General features: G+C 43.0%; 1 protein-coding gene across 3 annotated transcripts in view; it reads right to left on the bottom strand.

Annotated features, from left to right (window-relative positions):
* HOMER1 (homer scaffold protein 1) overlaps positions 1-22504 on the bottom strand; it is a 106737-nt gene extending 84233 nt beyond the window's left edge. For all 3 annotated transcript variants that reach the window (XM_069775798.1, XM_069775797.1, XM_069775799.1), the window contains exon 1: positions 22374-22504. In XM_069775798.1, coding sequence (XP_069631899.1) covers positions 22374-22378 — 5 coding nt within the window. In that variant the 5' untranslated portion in view covers positions 22379-22504. The remainder of the gene's footprint in view (positions 1-22373) is intronic.
* Positions 22505-25636: the final 3132 nt, after the last annotated feature.

The raw sequence follows: 25636 nt of genomic DNA, 5'->3' as shown, positions 1-25636 counted from the left end.
TTTCATTACCAGAAAGTATTTAGTATTCATTAAAGACACTAATTGGAACTAAGACAAGAACTCATTGCTAATTACAAAGAGAAGTCATTCATTTTTCCAGAAATATCCTGATGCTGAACAAAAAGAGAAGAAACTAGCAAGAATGCCATAGTAACACAATTTGACTATTAGAAGTGTCCGCTTGGGCATAGCAGAAACATTAAGGCTAGTAAGCTGCTGTTCTTAATTGGCTTAGACTGCAATGTTACAATGGTCAAACACAGACTAAAAAGAAGTGAGAAGTCCTCCTGGACTTGAGTGGCAATGCGAGGTCTAAAGAAGCATAAGATACCACTTAAGCAGGTAGAGTCACATCATTTTTTTCCATCATTGATACAGAAATCCATTCATTGATATGTGATCAGTCCTAGGCTAGGCTTAGGAGAAAAGCCTGTGTCCTAATAGTTGAATGAACAGTGTCTTCAACCATTCTTTCTATTTTGACATCTTAACACACCCTTTTCAAAAAAATACAGACTACTGAATCTAAGAACCTAAGGTTTCATTTTTCCACATTAGATTAATTTAAGCTTTCACAAAAGAAGTTCAAGTTAGTACAGAAGGTTAGAAAGAACTTTCCTTGCTAATCTATAATTAATATTTACCTTTTTAGAAAACGCATGTATTCTTTGAGAGGTCTGGTACTTCCAGACTATGCCAACACTAGTGCTGAAGACCTCCTTCCTCTTGTTTCTTTCCCCACACTGTTGTTTACCATGGCTCCAAAGTTATTTTCATCACCATAATACCTACAACTTCTCAAGGCTGGGATTCTGTTCTCTTAGTTACTGTAAAAACAAGGCCACTGAAAAGAAGGTATGAACTTCTGCAACATTAGTTCATGTCCTACTTGCCCCCCCTTACGGTGTGTTAATGATGCTTAAAAAAAAAAAAAAAGTAAAAATTACACACACCCCTTCCTTCCACCTGCATACTGGGCTAAATTGACAGGGTTTCAGTAGGGAGGGTGCTGCACTGTGAGGGATGAGGTCAGGGAACTGCCCTGTGCAGACAAGAACAGACCAGGACTGAGGCTGGAGAAAAAAACAGACAAGGAGATGACACCTGAGCAGGGGCTGGAGCAAAGAGTTGCCCAAGCAGGAGCAAACAGCAGACATGGGAGCAGGTATAACACGGAGGTGACTGTGGCCCATGGAGGAATTGAGTTTAAAAGGAGAAAACAAAAAAAGAGCCACCACAGGCACTGACCGCCATCTTCTGAGCACTACCTGTGATAAGGGGCTGAGAGACCAGGAAGAGGTTGGAGAGATGTCTGCAGGGAAGATGAGGTGTCTTTTCTGTTTGTTTGTCTTCATCTTCATTGGCAATAAACTAAATTGAATTAAATTTCCTAAATCAAAATGGTTTTGCTGCGCATGACATTCCTGCCCTATCACAAACTAAAAAACAGACCTAAAACTTTATATAACAGCCTATTGGATCCCCAAAGCATTCAGATACACTAGAAGTTTTACATCTCTAAGCAGAGCTATTTTCTCTGACCCAAACGACAACAGGGGATGAATAAGCAGGTCCAGTGTGATGGAGTCATCCTACTCAGCTCAGCTTTGATAGCTCTACAGTATCTATCAAGTAATGAAAAGTCCATGAAAATGAATATTTATGTCAATCATTTCAGCGACTTCTATTTCCCCAATATGGATCTTAAAAACTCCAAAGTGCATTACCCAGACTTACTGTTTTTGATGCACATGGAGTCCACATACAAGACTGTTTTCAAGACTAGTCCAACAAAACGTGCCTACTACAACAAAATGTAGTCCTTTTCATCACACTTGCAAGTTGCAAACACAGCAAGATCCCACCATTCAGATTTCAGAGTTGCAGAGGAAGACGATGCCCTGTGCATCCAAAACCAAGCCAACATCCTTGTGCTCAGAACTGGAGTACAACCATGCTCCAAGTTCCCTATCCACAGTGGAGACTGGACAAAAAACTGTGCCTCCCTCAGCCCATTACAGCCACAAGCACAGCAGACCCTGCCACATGGCAGCCTTCGTGCTCAGCACACATGCTCTGGCAGTCCTAAGGACTGCAAACTCTCTCGGTCAGCATCACACACATGTTTTTGCAGGTGGTAATTTTGCACACAGTGACTTCGGAGCCTCTATAATATCTGTCATCCAAGGTAATTTCTCCTCTATCACACAACATGAATCTCCTGCACGATCTCTCAGGCATTTGCTGATTATCCTCAGCTTTAGGACAGGACAAAGACCTTTTTGCTTTTTCAAAATGACAGCATACCAAGACTACAGCTTTCTCCCAATGCCCTGCGATGGTCTTAAAAAATGTTATCCCTAGCTTGTTTTTAAAGCTGTAGCAAGCTTTTGTTACAGCTTGAGGAGAGATCCCTGAAAAGAAATGAAGAGAGTGATTAAAGGTGCAGCTATAGTCAAAACTAATTTGTCAGCTATGGCATCCAAACACAGCCAATGGTTTCTCAGGATCCCAAGTCAACAAGCTCTGCAAACACAATGCAAAGCAACAGAACAAACCCAGAATTTTCCTTATTCCCAAAAATGCCCTGACAAATACTGTATATGGACGCTTGTAGGACAGTATTGCATAACATTGGCTTCTTGTTGTATGGAAACTGTTCTGAAATAAAATCTTTTTTCTGGACAGAAAGTGACTGACAACTGACATCTTGAAATAAAAATTAAACTTATAAAGTACTTGAACAAAACATAGTGACCATACTTGTGAAATGAGTACATCTTAAGATTTTGCTTTCTATATTACATACATACAATTAACAACTTTATTGTCCCCAAACAAGCTTTGAGATAGTAAAAAAAAGTGGAAATCATAATCAAGCAACCAGATCAAAATCTTGCCCATACCACCAGCGGTTCACCTAGTTTTACACTTACTTTCCTAGACCTGCTTTTGCTGTTATGTTTTGGGGTTAAGTCAGATTTACTCAAGGTCAGCAAAAGCTTAGGAATTTCATCCTAAAAAGCTTGGTAAGTTTTCTGTATTCAGTGAGAAGTTAATACATATATGCGCCTAGAAGTTAATACATAGATGCGCCTATTTACCTATGAAGTTCAATGGCTTACTTTACAGAATATGTTCTATAGCTACATAATACTGCACAGAGCAGTGTCTTCAAGATTTTTTCTAAACTGTTTTGTTCCCATTTAACAATCAGCTTTTAGTATTAGATCTTTAACCACTTCTGAGTTAACATACCATCACAAATAATACCAGCAATTTTTCAGCATGTGAAGGGAGAAAAATTATCTAGAACCTTTCATTAAACCTATAAGATGAAGTAAAAAATACATTTACCTTTGCCAGAAACACCACTACATACTGTATGTTAGATTTTCAAGGATATGAAGGTTTGATCAACTGGAGTGTTTCAGCTTTAAATCAGATATTGCACAGTATTTAATGGACATAAGATACAGGAAGTCAGAAGAAAATAATTTAGTGATCTGCTCATATTTACATTTCTACAAAATTAGTGTTTTGTCACGGGTGATCAGGAGACAACGCCTTCCTGATATGCCACCAGGTAGCTGCCAAGCCTGCTGGCTTCATCAGCTTGGCCAGCTCCAACACTTTGCTTTTCCAAGGGTATGTTGTAGCCTATTATTTTTATAAATCTATGATAGACTTTTTGATGCCCAGTTTTGCCTATTTTTCGGAAGGAAAGGTTCAAACCCCAACCCCTACTAAACTCTGCCCCTTCCCCTCCACCTTTGCCCACACTACAGCATCTACACTTCTTCATCCATGTTCTTTCCTCCTTAGCTCTAGTCTTAAACACGAACAAAGAAGTTTCAAAGATGGTAGAAATATAGAACACCGTTTGAAGTTAATTCCAATCCTATGAAATTACAGATCAGACTTTGAAAATACTGAAGAGTTATTCAAACATTAGATTTTTAAAGTTCTTTAGGTGTCAAAATAACTTTAGAAGATAATGGCAAACCCCCCACTGAATCAATGAAACAGCTTCTAACAATAAAGGGTATATAAATAAGGAAAAGCATTGCCAGACTCCCCTCTTAAAACTGCATTGCACAACGGTGACACTAACGTTAAATGGACTGAGTCATAGGTGGTTTTAGAATTCAAATTGACTTAGGAGCTTTAGTCCAGCGAACGGGAAATCACAACATGCTCTAAGATATTGTCCAAGTTGTAAAAGCTGTTTGCTATTAGAAATGATTCTGTGATGGGTTCATACAAAAGACCCTGGAAAATAGCCTACAGGAAAAGACTCCAGAGACCTGGTATTACTTATAGCAAAGGCAGTCAATTAGATGTAACAGAAATACCACGGTACCATTCCAGTGGAAATGTGACAGAGAACTTCATATTCATCCAATTTTACACCTGTATTATTTTGTATTATCCTAAAGAGACAGCATATCACACAGTCCCACACTCTGTTCATTCAATCAGGACCTGTTGGTGATGATGGCAACGCTTCTTCCTCTCCTTTATGAATTTTTGTTTGTTGTTTTCTTAAAGTATTTGTACAAATAGCAGAATTAATAAAAATTGGTCTAAACCAAAATTCTAACTCACAGTTGGAATTCCAGTGTCTAACAAAAGGAATCTTCCACTTGAAACCTTCCTGCATTTGGGGGCAGAACATCTCATCCAAGAGATTCCTCTGTGTCTATTAGGAGTTGAGCTCTTGCTCTCTCAACAAGCACTCTTTTTGACCTGGCTCTTTATTTTCATAGAATTCTCAGAAATCTATTATCTTTGAAATGTCAATGTCCTTGTAAAGACTAGTTGAAATTTGAGAGCTATTCAGGCAAGAGGGGGAACAGTTGCACTATATTTGCATACCTTAAAACCCTAAGCTTTAAAAAGAAAAAAAACCCCTCACAACATTTTACTATGGGCTAAGAAGTATATGCAAAACACATATGTATACAGCTAGGTGCAAAGGATATTTGTATCAATGAATAAAAGTTTCTGTATGACACAGGAAGCAAGTCAGGAAAGCAGGTAACTTCAAAATGTAGGGCAGAAAACATTTCTGAAATCTATTTCTTCTGATAACATTTTGGCACATCCACTGATGTGGAAGGCATCTTTATGAGCATGTAATCCTATAAAATAGTCCATCCAGGGAAAAAAAATTAACCACTCTGTATGTACCAATCTCAACTAAATGCTCAGGAAGCCCATACATGAGACCTTCCAGAGGAGGAAGGGAGAGAAGAAAGGCAGAGGAGTATCCTACAAGCATGCACTGTAAGACAACTGCAGACAGCACTTGAAATTTATAGTCATCATATAAAATCACAAAAGCTAGGATTACCATACCTTGGGAAATAAGGCTTTTGCTATCAAACAACAACAAAAAAACCCAACCCCAAAAAACATAATCATGAAGAGCAATGAGCAAGTCCATTTAAATTCATTCCTCTTCTGTCTGAGCTTCCCATTCATAAGAGACCAGTGACGAATAGTAGTTACTGGTAAACTTTAGAATAGCAAAGAGCTTCTTCCACAGCACAGATTTAAAATTAATGGTAGCACAGCACAGAGATTACAGTCTCACAAATTTAGTAACATCAACAGCATGGAAGCTGGCAGAGTTGCAAAGCACATGACAAATCAATGCCCAGGTTCCCACTCTCCTCAGAGGACAAGAAAAACCAGGCACAATGAGTTTACCGGCAGGACAGTGGTGGTGGCAGGACAGGACACTGCCTGTGCTGGCAGACCCAGGCACAGGAGAATGGAGTGAGTCTTAGAGCAGGACCCAAGTGACCTGCCTTTGATCTGTCTCTCAGACCTACCTTCTTGTCTCATTGCAAGTCATTCATTTGACCCGACCAACTCTTCTACGGCACCCTCCCTCTTAGAAAATACACTTTTCCAATCTATTTCACCAGCACTTCTGTTCAGGCATCTCACTGACTGTGAAACCCTGCAAAACATCAGGAACAAGAGTCCCTTAAACAGCTCTCCCCTCAATATTTATCTCCGATTACTCTTCTTTGCCCTGCTTGCCTTCACGGCCTTAAAGTCACATTCATTTCGACATGCTCTGATCAGTGTTTTTACATACACACACATATATACAAGATATTACAAAATGTGTTAATAATCAAGCTGGTCACTAATTCAGTTAGCATACTTTGAGCACACCAAACAAACAGATTCTGCCCTCAATATCTTGCATAAAGAACAACCCCCTCGCAGCCCTCCTTGGCCCTCACCACATGACAAGGCATAGAAAATGCAAAAGCACTCAGAAGCCAAGAACTGTCTTTTATCTCATCCCATCTTCAGATGCCTAACATCAGGTGGGGAAGGCTTTAACATATCAACTGAAAATTCATGAGATTGATGGAATAAATTATTTTGGTAGGTCAGTGTTAACTTCACTGCATGACAGATGGTTTTAACTTTTTCTTTTCCTAATTTCCAGAGCAAATTTGAGATATCAGTAGAGAAGACTTAAGTGAATTCTCTAGTTGCATTACTGTTTCTCAGAACACAGTGAAAATTTGAATAACAGTGTCCACGCATTTTCCTTCAAACAAGCAATAGATCATATTTATCCATGATATAGTGAAATCAGACCGGTCTTATTAGATATGCCCAATGTCCAGATCAATAGTGAAAACATGTTTTGCTTTCTCACAAACTGCAGAAAGCAAAAACTGAAACATGAAAATGTATGCACATTCTTCAGGGAAGTAACAGGACATAGCACCCAGGATTCTGCAGAAAACTTGGCTTACTTAGATGTGAGTCAAATTTGGCTTACTTAGATGCGAGTCACAATTACACCTGTAGCTCAGGCATTTCATCCTACTATCTAGGTAGTATCTCACTAGTTGCTTGTCCTCGCCATGCTGAATCCCTACTCGAGTCTGCCTCCTAACTGCACAGAACAGCTTGCAGCCTAGCACTGCTGTTTCCTGGGGCTCCCAAGATGGTAAAGGCATTCCTGCCGAGCTCTAACAAGCAGAGTCAATGTGGCCTCGAAGTCCTGATCAAAACAGAACACACTGAATTACATTTGCCCGTTAAGATACAAACTCCTATATTCAGAATAAAATACGTACTACTTAAAATTAAGGCCTATATTCTAGAGCAATGGGAAAAAAAAAACCAACAAAACTCATATTTTTAGTATAATGTCAGTAAGCATGGAGCTGCTTGCACTGAAGAGTAAAAAAAGATACCTGGAGGATATGTACAGTGTAATGTTAACGTGAGTTTAAAAAAAAGGAAGAAAAATAGATAAACATTGGATTTCCATTCACTCCTATAATTCTGTGGGGTTTTAAGAAATGCCTGTTCTCCAGTGCCCCAGCTATCATATACTGCTCAAGTTCTGCACGTAGGCAACCAGCCGAAGCGTTACAGGAAACACCCACACCAAGAGAGTTTATCACTGACCATGAAAGTTCCTCCAATAGCTGCATGAAGGTCCACCTCTCTAAGGTTTCCCTTTTTTGTCCTTCCACCCAAACTTCAAAAGCTCACTTTCATACCATCAATCAAGTGAGAGCTTTGTGCGTCAAATGAGGTAACAAAAAGTGTATTACCAAGGACAAGTACTCAGCTTTATCTTCACACTTTTAACTTCAGTTTATGAAGATATTCCAGGGATATAAGCATCTTCAGAATTTTTCCAGGTACCCAAGTGATTATTCCTCTAAATAGTGCAAGAAAGTGAACAAAAGTATCTCTGATTTAACTTTTACCTTAAGTTTGTTTTTAAATTACAAGATTGGAGAGAACTAGTCATTAGCTTTTAATGACTTAAGAGCAGCTAAACTATGTTAGGTAGAATTTTAGGATATTTACCTATAGTGAAAATACTAAGTAATCATGATAGCAAAAATTGATCCAAAGTTGCATTTTATTCCTGGATTTTGCTCTGTCCAAACATTACTGTCAAGGAAGTCAAGAGAGTTCTTCTGCCTTTACAACTGGACAATTAAGTTTAAGAGGTATAGCTATTTTCCACACCTAGTCACCAAAAGTGTTAACCAGAAGCAAACAGAAAAACAACCTAATGTCAGGTTCTATTCTATGAACAAAGAACCCTGGAACAACAGGCTAATGAGACATTTCTGAAAGTAATCTAGATGTTAACATTCCTGCAACAGCCCTTACACACAGTAAACTAAGCTAAGCTGCATCTGGAATAAGAAACAGGCAGGCAATGGTCTAAAAATACTCATGTCCCTCCATTCTACAGCATGGAAAAGCAACTTTGCCACACTTGCAACACAAACGGAAATGTGAGGAACGAAGCCTCCACAGCACAACGTAGCAAAGGAAGAAATAATGTCATTCATACCTGCTAGAAAAAAAGTTTAGAAAGGTCCAACAGCAATTGATAACCAGGTTTTCTTTTTAATTCCTCTAGTTACTTGATAATCTCTATATAGAGGCCATCCTTCCTTTGCAATTTACATCTAAATCTCCCATGCAATGGAGCTGTGTGTCAGTCAGATTACTCTTACAGAACTCACGCAAATATTTTAAGGGAAAACATAAAGCAGCTTAACTGTTCAGCTTGAACTTCTACGGTTACTTAGCACAGCATTTCAATACACAGTTGTACAACAAGTTACAGTTTACTGCCCTCTGCACCACCAGTTTTCTCAAGTTTAAATAAATAGACATTTGCTAGACGTGGTCTTCATGGACGGTTATCTGTAGTCTTCAGAACCATTACAAGACCTAAAGTTTTAAGGAAAAAGAAGATAAAAGAAAGAAAGAAAACACCTATACCAGCAGAACAAGCATAGTTCTCCAAATACAGAAGCAGAGAGAGTGAGAGCACAAAGTTGCTCTGGGATCCAGAGATGGTCCTGGTGAGCCAGGACTCCGTGCTCTGCTTTACAAGCAGGCCCAGCAGCTCTCTCCTTTCCAGGGGCATGGAGGAGGAGGAGGAAGAGGAGGAGGAGGAAGGCTCCAGTCAGGACACGATTTTCAATCTATTGCAATCTCCAGAATGCAAGCCTATTCCCATGCTGCATGTTTTCCTTGTCACATTTCACAGACACCCTTCAAATTTGTTTGTGGACTCTTTGAGATCTAAAGTCCAGTAGTTTCCTTTACAAAATAATTTTCAGTTTGTGAGAAGGGCTGTTAATGCCACTCACAAATAACTAATTAGACTGATTGAAGCTGACTACACAAGGTGAGAATTAAGCCAAATTAGATGGGGCCACTTAGGTGCTGTCGCTGAGGCACAGATGGGGAAAAACAGCACCCTGCAAGCGCGTGAAGACTCTTAGATGTTAATCATACTGTTTGGTGCGATATAAGGGTCATAAGACAGCAGTGGTAGACCTGCCACCCAGAGTAGCACATTCAAACAACTGACAAACTGAAACTCCTTGCTTTGTCCCAACATGAAAGCATGAGACTGTCCAAAAATCAACACCCTCCGTTCCAAAGTTTGGTTAGATCAATTTAGTTGCTGTAATGAAAATCCTTCAGCAGCCATAGCAAGTATCACTGTGCACAGCTAGCACAGCAAGAAGGAACCAAGAACAGAGGATGGGCACTAGGACATACAGTCATGCAGAGCACTGAAATAATAGAGTGGCAATCCTACAACAGCCTAAGTTCCATAAAACAGAGCAGAGTTCAATAAACAATGTAAACACAGTATTTTCTAATTTGACCTTCAGTGTGATTTTGTGCGCTCCATCAAATCTCTACACTGCCTATGACAAGAATTTCTGTTCTGGTGGCTGTATTCCACGGGTATGAGGCAACAGAGACAAAGCTGGGGCATCTGACAATAGAGACAGATGAGAATTTTGGAACCTAAAAAGGAATAGAAAAGACGAAATCATAGAATCAATTCATCCTGTGTTTCCACCAAAATAATCAGCAATTATACGGTAAACAGTGATAGTATTTAAAAATTAGTATTTTTAGATAATGTTAAGTTGAACTGCTGTTTTTCCAATCATCTTTGACTTTGAGAGACAACACTCAACTAATACTAGTCATAATTTTGCTATTCTAAAGACTAGCTCTCTCAGCAGCTTTTTCACAACAGAAAAACCAAGGAATATCTCTCTTCCTTGTTTATTATAAGACACTTGGAATTTGTCTCAAACAATATTTCTGTAGCGAAAGAAGGGTTCCTCACTTGGCATCACAATCTTTAGCAACCCCTCCTTGTAGTGCTTCTTACCAGTTTTCTTTCACGACCCTCCTTATTGGCTTTAAATTTCCATTTTGCTTCCTTGTAGGTCTTCATACAGAAATTATCATAGCTCCTTACCACTTCTCACCCCATCAACCAAGTCCACCTCACCTTTTTCTGCATCTCCAAGTTACTAATTTTGACATGTAGAAGACATGTGAAAATGCTTCTTATTTAGCAGGCCTGGCACTTGTCATTCCTTTCATTTCCAGCTTAAAACCCACAAACCCCTTATTTAACATTAAGAAGTTGTCAGTTAACAGTCAGTTTTGACAGCTTTTACACTTAAACCTCAGAAATAAACACTTTGACATAAATCATTAGCACAACCTGCACGGTGACCACAGACACCTCAAAGCTGAAGTCATGCTTCCACCAGCACTGGTGAAAGTATCAGAACTTACATATGGAGCAAGCAGAATGAACGAGGCTGAATAAACACACATTTCATCACTATCACCACCAACTGATCTTCAAACAATTTGCAATCCCGTCCAGACTGCTACAGCTGCATGCTAAGTTTCAAAAAGAATCACTGGTCCACATCACAAGATGAGAATTGGATTATTTCATTTGAATCAAGGAACTGAATTAGACTCCTAGAAAGGTAAACAAATTAATTTTATATTCATAAGTAACAAATCAATTTGAATCATCCCACTGAGCACTGCAGAAACTATACAGCCTCTTTAATTCAAGTTGAGCATGCCATTACCATGCCAGCAAGTCCCTCCCTTCTGATAACTTACAGCCTACTAAACACTATTGAATTTTGGAAGCAGTGGTTGCGTCTATATTGAGCTGTAACTGGAAGCAACAGATCTCAACTCTCCTTGATTGTTCACAACGCACATATGCCAAACATTCTGAGACTCCTCCTAAGGCAGGACACCCAAATACTGCTCCTGACAGGCCTCCAGCGCAGTTTGCTCATCAGATCACTGAAGGCATTCCTAGGACAGCTACAAATCCTGCTTGCCCCAGTGACGCCCCTTGCGCTGGCAGGCAACTTCCCACCATAATGGTGAGATTCACAACACGCATACAGGGCACCATCAGTTTTTAAATATACCAGTATGACCACACTGTGTCTGGAGCAAACAGTGCACTGCACAGCCCACTACAGAGGCCGACAAGGGAATAGGTAGGTACACACGTCTGCCTAGTAAATGTCAGCCAAGGGATGCCAAGTGCTGTGCCCATGGGGATGGGCCCCAACAGCTGGAAAGGAACAGCCATACCTGCACTAGGCTGTCTCACTGATAAGCGGCTCATAGGGAAGATGACCGTGCTGGAAACACAGTGGCTGCATCAGTACTACCCTTGGGTATTGCTAACCAAATAACGTAAAGAAATATTTCTTCACTGATGGCTCATGCACTTGCTTTGATTGTGCTGGTGGAGGCTGGTAAAGACAAAGTATTATGCATTAGTTGTCCTAGAACTAGATTATCAACCACTTTTCAAAGCATACTGCAAAATATAGCTTATACTGCAGAAAGGCACCTACAGTGACAGTAGTTCTAACCCCAAGATAGCAGGAAGGTATCAGGGCTTTACGCAGATGGAAGTTACTTTACTTGGCGGAAGTGTAATTACAGGGAAAAAGATCAGAACTCAGGAAACTGCTTGGCATTTTGACAAACTGAGCCACAAAATGCACACCATACAGTTTGTGCAGAAGTGTTGGCTCAGTTGCCTGTGTGACAGTTAAAGCTGGAATTTTCTTACCTATTTCACACGGAATTGGAATAGCCTACATTAGAGGCCTATACTTAATAGTTCAATAAAAATATTCAAGCAATAAATACATGCCACTGCAGTTAGGAAGCGTCTAATCAAAGACCAGGAACCAGTGCTTGGTAAGAGCTAGTTAGTTATTTCAGTATGACTTTTTTTTAGAAACAGAACAATTTTCCTTACATGGTACCTGAATGAACTGGAATGCATTCAAAACCTATGTACAAACCAAGAACTAGAAAAGCCTCCCTCACCCACTCCTTTGCATAAATATCAGGATAGATATTAAATTTAAGAAGCTAAGCCCTAGTGTTTTCTGTATGCATGAAATAAACAGTGGCCAGAAACAAGCAAGTTTATTAGCTACTTACAGAACACTTGCATTGCAAAGTCAGTTTTAGAGAAAGCTGTATTTAAAAACATCTTACTCATGTATGCTAAACGTGGTACAGTCTTCCCAAACTGGAGCACTGAGGTGCTCACATTTACTTCCAAAAGAGGCTTAACTGAAGCATCAAATACAAGTCTGTTTAGCAGAAACTGCCATTTCCCATTCTCTAACAGGTTTTGTGTTTAGAAACAGAATACATACTACGATATAGGACTGCTTAACCTAGTCAATAGAATGCCATGACTAATACCATACTTAACTGCAAAAAAATCTCAGTGTTTACAAGCAAATAAAGAGGAATGGTTCTTCAAGAAGATGATTTAGAGCAAAGTTTTGTATCTGCCAGTTAAAAGTTTAAAGCATCACTTTTAATCATTACTTAATCTGCTCTGTGTGAAGTTTGATCACAACAACTAATGTCCCAAACCTCTAGCATACAAGCATATTAGTTTATAAGCATAACGGTATCTGAAACCAGAATCCTTGTCTTTTTTCTTTTTTCTAATGGCCTCCATTAAGGTGTCAGGTGACATAAGCAGGTCACCATGACTGTCAAGTTTCAATGAAGAAGGTTAACTGCTATTGTGCCGCTCTGGTCAGGGATACTTCTTGTTCAATACAAGCTTCTCACAGAAGAATACTAGCCGCATTTTTCAAACGTGAAAGACAAAATTTCACTTCATGATGACAACCAGCGATGCTAATCATAAACTGTATGCTATCATCAAGTTCTTAACAGTAGCACACAGTCAGGTACTTTGCTGCAAAACTGGTATTCATATGAGGCAGCATTCAATGATCTGTTTTTCCAAAAATCAGTTAATTTACCCACAGTCTAAAATCATCATTCTATCCCTTGCAATGTTTCTCCTCTACAATGAGGAAGCTAGCAAGTCTTGTAGAGGGTGAAGACAAAAGTCTGTATCTTAATAACTGGGTAAATTCCACCCATATTCTTCCTGAGGGACTTCAGAAAAGTATTACATGCAAGTTGCAAATCATCAAGTCAGCAACTTTTAGGGTCTAAATAGACTCATTAGGATTTGTCCAGAGCGATATAGGACATCAAATTAAACTTCTGTGCCAGGTTCCCACTACATACATAGCTTTTTCCAAGGCTGTAGAACTGCTTGAATGGTTGGATTTTGTAAAACCACTTTGAACTTGAACATGGTGTTGGCAGTTAATATTCTTCCTTAACAGAATCCTCCTGCCAGGGCATTCAACTATTCTTTTCCAAATTATTCCAGAAACATGCGCAACATCCTACACATATTGCTCTAAGTGACAACAAAGTCCTCTGAATTAGCAAAGTCTTGAGTTCTACAAAAACAATAGCCAGTGGCAGACGTAGCAAGATAACAAGACAAGCAAGAACGTGGAACAGAAGGTAACCTATACAAGATCTAACTTGCGTCCTATCTGTAAAGGCTGAGTTAGCACAAGTGATTGGAGGATTACCATGTCCATCTCTGAGCACTTAAGAGCAGCAGTATTCTTTAAATCTAGCTTTTAAGGTTGTTACTAAGGAGCAGAAGAGAAGGACTCTTTAAATATATTTTCATGCTAAGTAAAATTGTTCTTTGGAAGAACAGTTGGGGAAATAGCAGATCGTTTTCCTTTGTCTAAGAACTTCGCTCAAGAATAGTATTAATTCTCAAATCCTGCTAATGATAAAAGTAAGTTGCAGATGTTACAGAAAAGGCCCCTATAATGCCCTTAATCCATCCCAGTAATAGAACTATTCTAGCTTTTGTTCCAACCTGATTTTAAAAATTCATAATTAATGTAGACAAAAAAGGGAGGATTTTTTTAAGAGATGTATCTCACATTTAAGGTCACCAAATACAGTAAAAATCTCAGATCTTGAGTGGCCCATTGAGATCCATTGTCAGAGACACGAGCACCATTTGCATTCAGATGTGAGGTAACTTAGGAAATCTACACAGTTCAGTGCTCGTGCTTCACAGAAATCCCATCAAAATGGATCATTACTTAACCATGTGCTTCAGTGCCTGTGTCTTTTTTCCAGACTGTGCATAGTCAGACATGCTGTCATCTGAGCTGTGCAGTGCTTCTGAAGAACCAAGCCTACCTAGGACTCAAATCAGCAGGACAACACCTATTCCCAAGCATAGCCAATCATTTCCTGGGAGGAACCCAGTTCTTATATATATCTAGACGCAGAGAGCTCTGGATGCCAGGTAGTGGGCTTGCTAAAGCAGACACAGGAAATCCTTCTATGTTTTGTAGAAGAATAAAAATATTGACATGGGAGTGACATATACTTGAAAATGGCTGTTGAAAGTGCCTGTTGAAAAAGCACTTGGAAATCAGTATCCAGAAGCTGAAAGTAAGTTAATACAAGAGAAATTGTTCCTGTCTAATTGCAGGTTAACTCTTTAGCCATACACAAGTCAGTGAAAAATAGGGCTAGTGCAAAAGCACAGGCGTTCCAGTTTCAAAGTCAATTGGCCAAATAGCTGCTTAGGACCTCAATTACTGCACGCAACCATTTGACAACAGAGCTACACAGTATATATTATTCCATATGCTTATTTTTGTTGGCATGGAAAACACCTTCATACCCTAAGAAGCCCTGACACAGCTGCACGCTCCTCAGTAAGTCATGTGTTTGGAGAAACCAGTGTTTTCTCCCATGTCACACAGCACATTCTTTTACATTTTTTGTACAGACAAGCCAGGGCTAGCAGACTGCTGGAAATGAACAGGCACAAGAAATAGGAATTGTGAGAATACATGTCAAAGATGATTTATTTCACCAATACTTCACTGTAAAGTGTTGACCATTTAAAGCTCATTCTTCAGTTTTCAAAACTCAAGGAAGATCCCATTATATGTCCTGTTAGAAGAACAGCTTCAAGATTAACTATGGATTCAAGACTATAGCATACTATTTACAGAATAAGTCATCTAAAAGCATTTAAAAAACCCAAATTCTAAACAGCAACAATTTTATTTATCATGTTTTTTACTACGAAAGACACTATGGGAAGGGGAAAAAAATGTCATTTCTCAAGAAGCTGAGACTCAACCTAGTGGACACTGTCAAAAACCCCCAACTTTTCACACTTCAGCTTCAAAACTGAAGAGCAAACTTGGACAGTAATAGCTCTGCGTCTGGATCATTTTGAACACTTCCCACCAGAATAAACAGATGCTGCTGTAGCAAAAGGTAAGTCCATCCCACCTATAATGTCAAGTCCCTTGTGCCAACCCCTGTACTGGTACAGCTGTGCAGTCAGCTAGATTACAGTACTGATGTGGCTCACTGCACAAATGTTTCTGCTGCAGCAGACAACAGGAAAAAGCAGCCCCTTCTTCTGTTGTTCCCACTTTTTGATGGCAAGCTCAGTGACAACTTAACGATCAAGATGCTGACAAAGAATACAGTCGTAAAGATTGACAAAAAGGTGCCTGTGAATCATTTGCATGTATATGGAGGAAGAAGAAAAACCTGAGAAGAACTATGTATTTCAAGATCTTCCCTCTTTATTCAGGTAAAAGCCGTTAGTCAAAAGGAGTGATGCAGACTGCTTAAGTTACCTAACCTGATACCTGTAGCTAAAAAAGAAAAATCATGACTAGATACTGGAAATGTCAATACATGCTTGTATCTGGCAATCCAGCATCATCTATTGCATGTTTAAACAGCGTCTCCCTGGACTAATTTTTTTAATGATGACTGACATTCACCACTACTTGCCACCAGAGAAGCGTGTCAGAATGCAGTGTGTTGCCAGAAGCATATTTGTGATGCAGTTCCAGAAAATCAATACAGTATTCAACCACTGTGCTGTTACTTTGCAGAATGAAGCAGACATTAATACCACTACCGGAGCTCTGTGTAGATAAAACAGAGCCCAACACTGCATGGTGCAAGGCTCAGGTGGCATAAAACCACAGGTCCCTCTAGGCTCCTCTCCCCTCTAACCTCCCTGTCCTGAATACAATACTGACTTTGGTGGATCTCACATGGCCCAGTCTTGGAAAAAATAAAAACTAAAATACTCACAACAGAATGGGGAAAAGAAACCTGTTACCAAAATTAGATCTACAAGCAGTCTTTTTCATAGCACAATGCTTCCACACCCATTGCACCTTACCTTTAAGACTGAATACATCTGAAAAAGCCTTGCAGGGAGAACAGTATGAAACCCTGAACTAGAAAGCATGCTCTTGCAAATTTTTTTTTTTTTTTGCAGAAGGCTTTCACCCAAGTAGGGCTTTTAAATACATACTTCAATCTAACATGGTATCTTAAAAAAACCCAAACAAACAAACAAAAAAACCCCATAGAGATGGATTGAGTACTCCAATTTTTGTTTTCACTTTGAATAATACAGGATACTTTGTGCCTTTGTTCATTGCTACAGTTTCCTGTTACTAAGACTATAACCATACACTTGGGAAGCCCGAGATTTTTCTCAGGTGCAGGACTGTCTCAGATACAAAGAGCACATTGTTCAAACACAAGCACACTTAATGTCTGTTTGCATATATATACATATACTCATGTGAGTTCCATTCCAGATCTGGTCTCAGCCTCACTGGGTATCTCTACACCACACCTGCTCCCTTGCTAAGCACCTCTTAGACTATAACTTCTGGACTAGAAGAGGCATCAGCTCTTGGTACTTAATTTAGGCCTCAACAGCTTCAAAATTAAAGATATTTAAAAGAGTAGAAGAACTAAGTTTCTAATCTGTATAAAGTGTTTGCATTGTTTAGATGGTAACTGATCTGGAATACACTGCAAAACCATAGGCTCAGCTAAAATGATGTCCCAGGCACCTATACAATGAGAAACTACTAGTAAATCAGTGTTACTTCACAAGGTAATGCTCTTCTCTTGGTAGTACTCTAACGCGTAGACATAGACTTGGAAAGCTATGATTTAAAGAGTGATCAGCTAAGAGCTTTAAATCAAATTACAGTCTTAAGAGGCAATCATAAAGAATAAATGTTTTCCAACAAAATTCCTATGAAAGCAGTATCTGAATTCTACTTATTACTTTTACTAACTAGCAGGCAGAAACACTCTAATGCCAGTTAGGTGTCATTGCCTCCCCCAATTAGAAGTGCTGGCCTATTACAGTATTTCAAGCTATTGCAATCTCTATGCTTCAAGACTGCATATTTCCTCAAGTATTGGCTCGACATCTGGTTACAAGTCCTGCAAAGATTAACAGGAATTGTGGTAGGGCAAGCACTGGGAGAGAGAAATCACAAGAACACACACACACAAAGCATTTATCTGATGTTTGCTTGAGACACTGAGAATAAAAATAATATCAACATGATGAATGTGAAGGACTTAAATGTTTGTTTTCAGCAGAACTAGGATTTCACCCAAAGAGCTGGTCTATATAATGTTTATAATGCATGGAAATAAACAGATCAATCGCAACCTTAAGGCATCACAAATACCTTCACTAGATCAGCACGGAAATCATCCCCCATGGTGTTCAGGACACTCATTTATGTGTTGCCAGGCTGGAAGAGCTGATTTAGATTTCTCATGCTTATTTCATGGTCATAAAACTACTGTGACAGAAGACAATTTAAGCATGGTAGAGGTCTCCACACATTGTTGCCTGACAAAGTAGTTCATTAACAATTTCAGGCTGATTTACATACAGTCCACCTGTCTAGGTATTTATACCTTACTAATTTTTTTTCAGATAATCAAGTTTTGTGGGTGTTATCTATAGTAAGTGATGTTGATCTAGTTTTGTTACACTCTCCACACTGCTACGGAAGACAGCATAAACTACTTTGCTGCCATTGCTTTCACACAATAAGCATCTCATTTTACCCCTGAGACAGTAAGATGGCCAGGAACTGCAGTAACACTGAACTACTGCCAAGAAGCGGTACCTTCTGCTCTATTATCTGCAATATTTCTGTGTCAGAGTAGCACAGCTGATGGAACTGTTGCTAAGACGAAGTTTTGGGAAAGGTATCACTAAGCCTTGTGGGAGGGAAAAAGACAGGTTAAAGAACCTGAGTCAGGTCAAATTCAACAGTCAACAATGCTTCTGGCTCCTAACAGCTCTATAATGTCCATGTCTTGTTACCCAGCTAGAGAAAGGAAAGTGAAAAGTTTAAGGACAAGACCGTGGTTTGGAAACACCTAAAAAAGCAAGTCAACAGGCAGCAAACCAAAACCATTTTCCACAGCAAGATTTGTCTATCCTGTATGTTCAAGCAGTATAGGCTTTCACATATTTTTATATTTTAAAGCTTCAAATGGGCTTTGTAAAAACTATTACATCCTGCAGTTTAGAATTAGCATGATTTTTCAATTCCCCTACAACTATAGTATCCTCTCCTCAAAATGGGACCCTGCATTCCTAGTGCTTTAAAGAAATGCATTTGACTAACTCCCCATGCTTCAAAAAGGGTAAGAGCTGGGAGTGGATCAACCAGCAACAGACATATTCCTGACTGCCAAATATTAAATACTTATTTCTATGCAACTACAATGCTAATAAGTACATCCTAAAATACTCTTCTTCCACAATGTTATCCAGCCAACTTAAGAACCCTAGTATTCTGCTATCTCAAACTGACACATATCATAACCACCTTTATGAAGATAACATACTAAATATAGTCCAACAAAAGTGAAGAAAAGCTGAAGTCTTTATAAAGACACCTTGATTAACGTGACATGACAGAGACAAGCACATCTTACAGAAGTTTTTACCTTGTAATTCCTTATCATTCAGCAAGAGTGAAAGGAAAAGCCAGTAAGACAAATTTGGATACTTGTCCACAGCACAGAAGGCCATAAAGGAAATTAGTTATGGAGAGACTACCCAGTAATAAACCAGGACTTAATGCAAGAGATTAAGTTTAACAGGACACCAACTTCTCACCCCTACCAGAATTCATGGCTGTGAAGCTTCCGTACCATGTCTGGCAAGAAGTGCATTCATTTCAGCCTAAGTAATGACTGCATCACAGTTCACAAATACCAACCTCTAACCCCCCTGCCCCCACCTAAAAGTAAAAGCAGTACCAATGACCACTAAAATATGGTGATGGTTTGCAGCTTTAACATGGAATTTACCTGGTCGATGTATACAATAATCTAGGCTACCAATATACATCCTGAGTATGTTTACTTAAGATCTATTTCTTGGGGCTTTTTAATGTAATCAAACACCTCTGCTCAAGGAAGACTGATTGTGCAATACTGACAAATGCTGTATTTCTCAATACTGGGAATACAAGAGAGACATGTTATGAACTAGGACAGAACATACTGAGGTCATCTTATTTACAGAAAAATCCATGTTCTCCTATTAAAGAACACTGTATTCTGTGTGGTCAGCCCAACAGAAGAGCCTGCACAAATAAATGGTTGTATCACTCAACAGTGACTATTGATAAGAACTTGTCTTTATGCAACAGGGATGAGGAACTAGGAGAGGAGAGACAGACCGGCAGGCAGAGAAGCAGGAGTGGGCATCCTATGTGCCTGGCGTATACAATTCCCAGGGCCCGATTCATTTACCTTCTCCCATGAGGTGAGAGACACCCAGAGACATATGGGATACAGCACTAAGAAGAGCATCTCCTGAACTACTGTACCCTCTAGACAATTCTCCAATTTCAAATTTCTCAAAATAAATATTTAACAGCAGCACTGGCCCAGAGACCTGTCACCCACAGCTTGGTATCCCCCACATACACAGCGCCTAACTACCTGGGTTGCCTTATGGTATTCAATGCACCAAGCAGACTGAACTACACTGGCAGAACAGTGAATTCTTCACTGTAACAAATGAGACTAAGAAAACCACTGCTGGTTTGCAAGCCAATTCCTCTCCCCCATCTCAAGTCTTCTGTGTTCTGACCATTGGAATAGGTAAACTCTCCACCAGCCAGGTACTACAAGCTCACTGTACAAGCTTATGCAGGATAATGGTACCCATTAAACGCTGAATATAGTACACAGACCCTCGTGTGGCAAGGTACATGGATTATTGACCATTTTGCAACTTGCTTCTGGAGCACTCAATTTTAAGATTTTAGTAGAGTATCAGAAGACTATTTTTACAACTGCAATGTTAACAGTCAAGTACACCTTGGTCTAGAAACACTCCGAAATCCATGGGCAACTGCATTTAGATGTTAATACAAAACAGCTACTGAATCAAGGCCTCTGCTCTGAACACTAGCAAATGCCTGATGCTTAACACAGACCCACAAAGTTGGTGCAGGCCCTGGCTTGGAAGTGTTCGCTCACATTTAAAGAGCGGGGAGCTTACCAGTAACACTTACCTACATTTCTGTTTTTGTCCACCTTGTTAGAAGATGGTCTACAAAGGAACTCTATATTGCAACACCCCAATGTGTACTATCTAAAGAGTCTTCAAAATCTTTGCCAGCAAGTTTCATCTTCTTAACCTCAATGTGCCAAGATACTACTTGAGTCATCACACCAACAACTCCAGTATTTAGAATTATTTCAACTCCCTCTACAGAAATGGATTTGTACTGTTCGTTGAGAAACTATGACACTAAAACACCAGCAACACTGGAGCTGATGAAATGGGGGAGTCTTTTTGTTTGTTTGTTTAATTCAAGTTTTTGTTTTCAGAAATGCTCAATTTAATTCCAGAGAAAGAATGTTTACTCCTCTTCAACAGTTCTCTGTATTTATAATGATATGCTTAACTGACGTACCTACAAACACTATGCTGATTTTAAACGAGAGGCTTTCCATTATTTGAATTTTAAAAGCTACGTAATTCTGTATCTGCTTAGCAGTTGCAAGAACGTATCCCCAAAACATTGTAATATCATTTAGCCTTATAGCAGGTTTTCGAAACACATTATCACTTTCTTGAATATGTAGATAGCTGCAAGCTTGGGTTTATTCTGTTTGGATTTTTTTTTTTTTTTAATGGAAGGGAAGACAACAGGAGAATAAAAGCTAGCCTAAGAAGTCATTCCTTCCTACATCTTGTACCACGAACCCCAGTGACTAGGACAGAGCCACCCCACATGCTAGGAAGTTAATAAATTGGAGAATTCCAAGTGTCCTTAACAGGCTTGAGGAAAGATATACTTTTAGCTTCCATATTAATACACCAGTTTCACATCTGAACTCCTGAATAACCAAAATACATAGGACATGATTTGTAACTTTTATACTCTGAACTATGTCATAAAGCCTTAGAAAACCAGCATCTTGTTACTGCATTAGAAGTCTGCCTCCACCTTGCAGTCAGCCAAACGATACCAGGCTTCTGTTGCCTCTGAACACAGATGAGTCTCCATTCCACTGAGAGGCTATCACACAAGCCCGGCAATAGGGATTATTTTTTCATCTCACTATACAAATTACTAAGGATACAACTGTGGAAAGTTTTGACAGGTTATCTATGTTACTCTTTCATCCACTAATTTAGATGCAATCAGATTCGCTTTAAGGATTTTACTCCTTCTCACTCCCTTAAAGCCTCAAGCGGATGTCCCAGTTTGCCAGGGGACCTGCTGTAAAGCAGGTTTCCTTAGAGCCTCCTTCACTTTACTGGGAAATTCAGACGTTGTTTTATATCCTCTGAAGACTCCAGAAGAGTTAAAATGAGCCTTGGCAGCTCTGAAGTTTCACCCTGCCACACCGAGCTTAAAGCAGTCGTTTTCAGGACTGACCGTCCCTCAACCAGCCGGGGAGGATCTGAAAGCCAAGACGGCTCTTCCCGCGATCCGACGTGGCTACGGCGGAGGCGAACCTCTGCGGATCGCGGTGCGCCCCTCACGGAGCGCACCGCTCCTCTTCCAGCCGGCTGATGCACAGCATCGATCGCAGCAGGATTCCTGCTCCTGGCGCGCCCCGCCACCAAGACCACTCGCCTCCGTGCGCACCCACCAGCGCCCGCTCGCTCGCGCAGCCACGGCTCCCGCGGGCAGCCGCTTCCACCCCCCGCCCCGGCACCAGCCCGCCGGCCCCCCCGAGATCCTTACCCCATGGCGGCCGGCGGCGCCGGGCACCGGCGGTGCCGCGCGGGCCGCGTCCCCGGGGCGCTCCTCGCCGCGCCGGCAGCTCCGCAGCCCCGTGGCGGCGGGCCGCTGCGCTGGGCTCGCCGCGCCGCGCAGGCCCGGGGGGCCGCGCCGCCGGCTCGCAGCCGGCGGGCCGAGCGGGGCCGCCCGCGCCCTAGGGAGCGCCCCCCGCGGGCCGGGCTCCCATGGCCGCCGGCCCCGCCAGGCGCCCGCAGGCAGCGGCTCCGGCCCCCGGGCGGGCGGCGGCGGCGGCGGCGGCGGCTCCGGGGGCAGACGGGTCCCCTCCTGCGGGCGGACGGGGAGGCCCTCGCCTTCTCCGCGAGGGGCTGGCGGCGGCTGCGGCGCTTCTCGCCGGGACGTGAGCGGCCGCCGAGGGCTCCGTGCGCCTCAGAGGCGGAGCGGGATGGGGCAGGCGGTGCGCGCAGGGCTCCACGCCGCCGCTCCCCCTAGCACTCCCGCCGGCAGCGTGGCGGGCACCGACGCATTCTCCCGAGGAGGCAGAGCGAGCCGCCGCACCGGCGCTGGCATCGGGCTCCCGGCGTGAGGCGGCTGGCGGCGGGCTGCGGCCGCGCGTCGCCCGCGGGCGCCGGGGCGCCGCGCTTCCCCGATCCGCCCGCTCTCCCACCCCCGGCTGCGGAGATACGGGGCGCCGCTCCTCCTTCCCGCGGCGGCGGGTCCGCTCCTCGCCGTCACGCCTTCTCCTGCGGCGAACGGGCGGGCATCGTGCTGGGGCGCGGCGGGTCGGTCACTGCCAGCGGGCGGCGGGAGGGGCTGCCGCCGCCGAGCCCGCGCTCCTCTGCGGCGGGGCCGCGGGCTGAGCCCCGCCGCTGGGACGGAGGGAGGGAGGGACGGAGGGAGGGAGCGATCGCCGCGTCAGGCGGTGCCCGGCTGCTCCGGCGCCCAGCAGCCGCTGCCTCTGCCCGCTCGCATCCCCCGCCTCCGCCTCACACCTCCGCCACCGCCCGCCCGTCCCCTCGCGGTGGGCAGGCGCAGCCGCCGCGCGCAGCCCGCGCCTCCGTCCCGCTCCTCCGGGGGGGGAAGGGAAAGGAAAGGAAGGGAAGCGAAAGCAAAGGACAGGACGGGCCGGGCCGGGCCGGGCCGGGCCGAGCCGAGCCCTACAGTCCCCCGCGCACGCCGCCGCACGCCGCTAGCCCTCTCCTGCTCGCGGCGGCACCTGCTCGCTCTGCCTCCATCCTCCGCCCGGGGAGCTTTAAATAGCACACGTCACCGCGCTCCCCTACGCACCGACGTCACGCACCGCTCCCGGCGCTGACGTCACCGGGGTGCGGGGGATGATGTCAGAGTGGTCCACGCCGCCGGAAGCTCTTCTATAATAGGGAATGGCGGCGGGGGGGGAAGAGCGGGGGCCGGGGAGGGGTGACGGGGCTCGGGGCCCGCGGCGGCTCGGCCGCCTCCGTGCGCCTCCTCGGTGCGCCGCCGGCGGCCGGGCCGCCTCCTCCCGCCCCCGCCCCCTGCGGCGCCGTCTCCACGGTAACGCCGCGCGCGCCCGCCGCCGCGCCCCGCGCCCGCCCCGGCGGTCCGCCCCGCGGCCCGGCGGGGAGAGCCGGTGTGAGCTCTCCCGAGCGACGCGGGGGGGGGGGGGGGGGGCAGGCAGCGCGGAGCCCCCCCGCCGGAGCGCGGCTGCGGCAGCTTCCCAGCCCTCTGCCCCGGGGGTGGGAGCGGCAGGGCGCCCCACTCCAGAGGCAGCGGGTCCCCGTCCGAAACGCATGCCTGCGTCCCCCTGCTCTGCAAGCCCTTCAGACCCGACAGCGTTACCGGCTGAACGGGAAGGAAACACAGCAGCCATTCTGAAATTGCCCCTACAAATGCAGATTCCAGCACGTCCATGCTGGCAGCACTGCAAGGTAACAGCCAGCACGGTGAGCTTGCCAGATGCTACTATTTTTGGCTCAGTCCTTCCATGGTGCCATGCAAACTATAGATAGTGTGTGTTGCTGCTTCGAACTCAGCAGAGTAGCCCAAGCTCCAGCACCACCTACTACCTCGCTGGGCACCTACCTCATCTAAGGTTTAGCAAATACTTCCATTAACTCTCCCAAGTTTTCCCGAACTGATAAACGTTAGGTGTAACTGCTCCTACACAATGTCAATGGTGGAATGTGCGGCCCAGCCCCTTGCTACTTCTAGGACCGCTTCTGGTATTTTCATGCTGTTTTCCTGCTTAAGCGATGTTGTAGCCACCAGAGGCGTATTAAACTATAACGAGCGCAAGGGGGAGATACCAATGCGATACCAGATGTCAATTCCCACATAAAAATGGGAGAAGACCCAAGTTTTACTAATGGATGTTACGGCACTGTAAAACTTGACAACACCAACAATGGCATGTTCACATCTGTTGCTTTAACGAAAGGTTGGTTGTCCTCTTATAAGATCCCTACTACCTGGGACCGAGTGTATCCCAGGAAGAGGATGGAATGAAAGACAGCAAAAGGATTCCCCCAACAATCGGATCTCCCCAGAGTAAGCACAGACGTTTTCAAAAGTTATTTTAATTCACACATGCATGTGTTTTACAGACCCTTGCTTCAACACTTTGACCTATACAAGCAATCAACCCTGGGAAGAAAGATGACAAATTAAATATCAAGGGAAACCTTCTCCAAACAAAAACAAGCGTAAGAAACCTCGCGTGAATCATTCCTAGCAGTAGCAGCAAGGTAGACTGCCTCACAAGGGAGAAAACAACAGCTTCCTCAGTTTCCTATTTCTCACACACTACCTCATAACCTAAAGCAAAGGCACTGAGCTACAAAAAACTTCAGACTGAGTGGCAACAGTATAAGGTTTGTTGTGAGTAATGCTTGGAACATGCATAGTTACAATGAGGCTGCATTACTTCTCTGGACTGCCAGTGTCATTTCTTGGTTGGGTTTCACGTGCGAACTCTGAAACATACGAAGCATTATGTAGTTTCCACTAAAAGTCAAATTAGATGTATCAGTAAAACTGTTTGAGGCAGTCCCCAGTGTTGGTGGGGGAAAGATGAAGATCCACAACAGTTCTTTTTTCCATACAATAAGAGTGATAAGAGTGAAAGAGACTATGATCAAAAATAATGCAGACTAGGCAAGCATAAACAACACACAGCTTATAAAGGTATTCCTTAATGTCAAGTAGCTAGGAGTCGAGATTCACTAGCTTCTGAGGTCCCACATGACATTTCGCATGCCCTGATGGCAGGTCAAGAGCAAAGAAACTAAGGC

Source organism: Haliaeetus albicilla, chromosome Z (genome assembly GCF_947461875.1).
Source record: "Haliaeetus albicilla chromosome Z, bHalAlb1.1, whole genome shotgun sequence".
Taxonomy (NCBI): Eukaryota; Metazoa; Chordata; class Aves; order Accipitriformes; family Accipitridae; genus Haliaeetus; species Haliaeetus albicilla.
The sequence above is the reverse complement of the archived record's forward strand: the minus strand, read 5'-3'. Positions and strand labels throughout refer to the sequence as shown.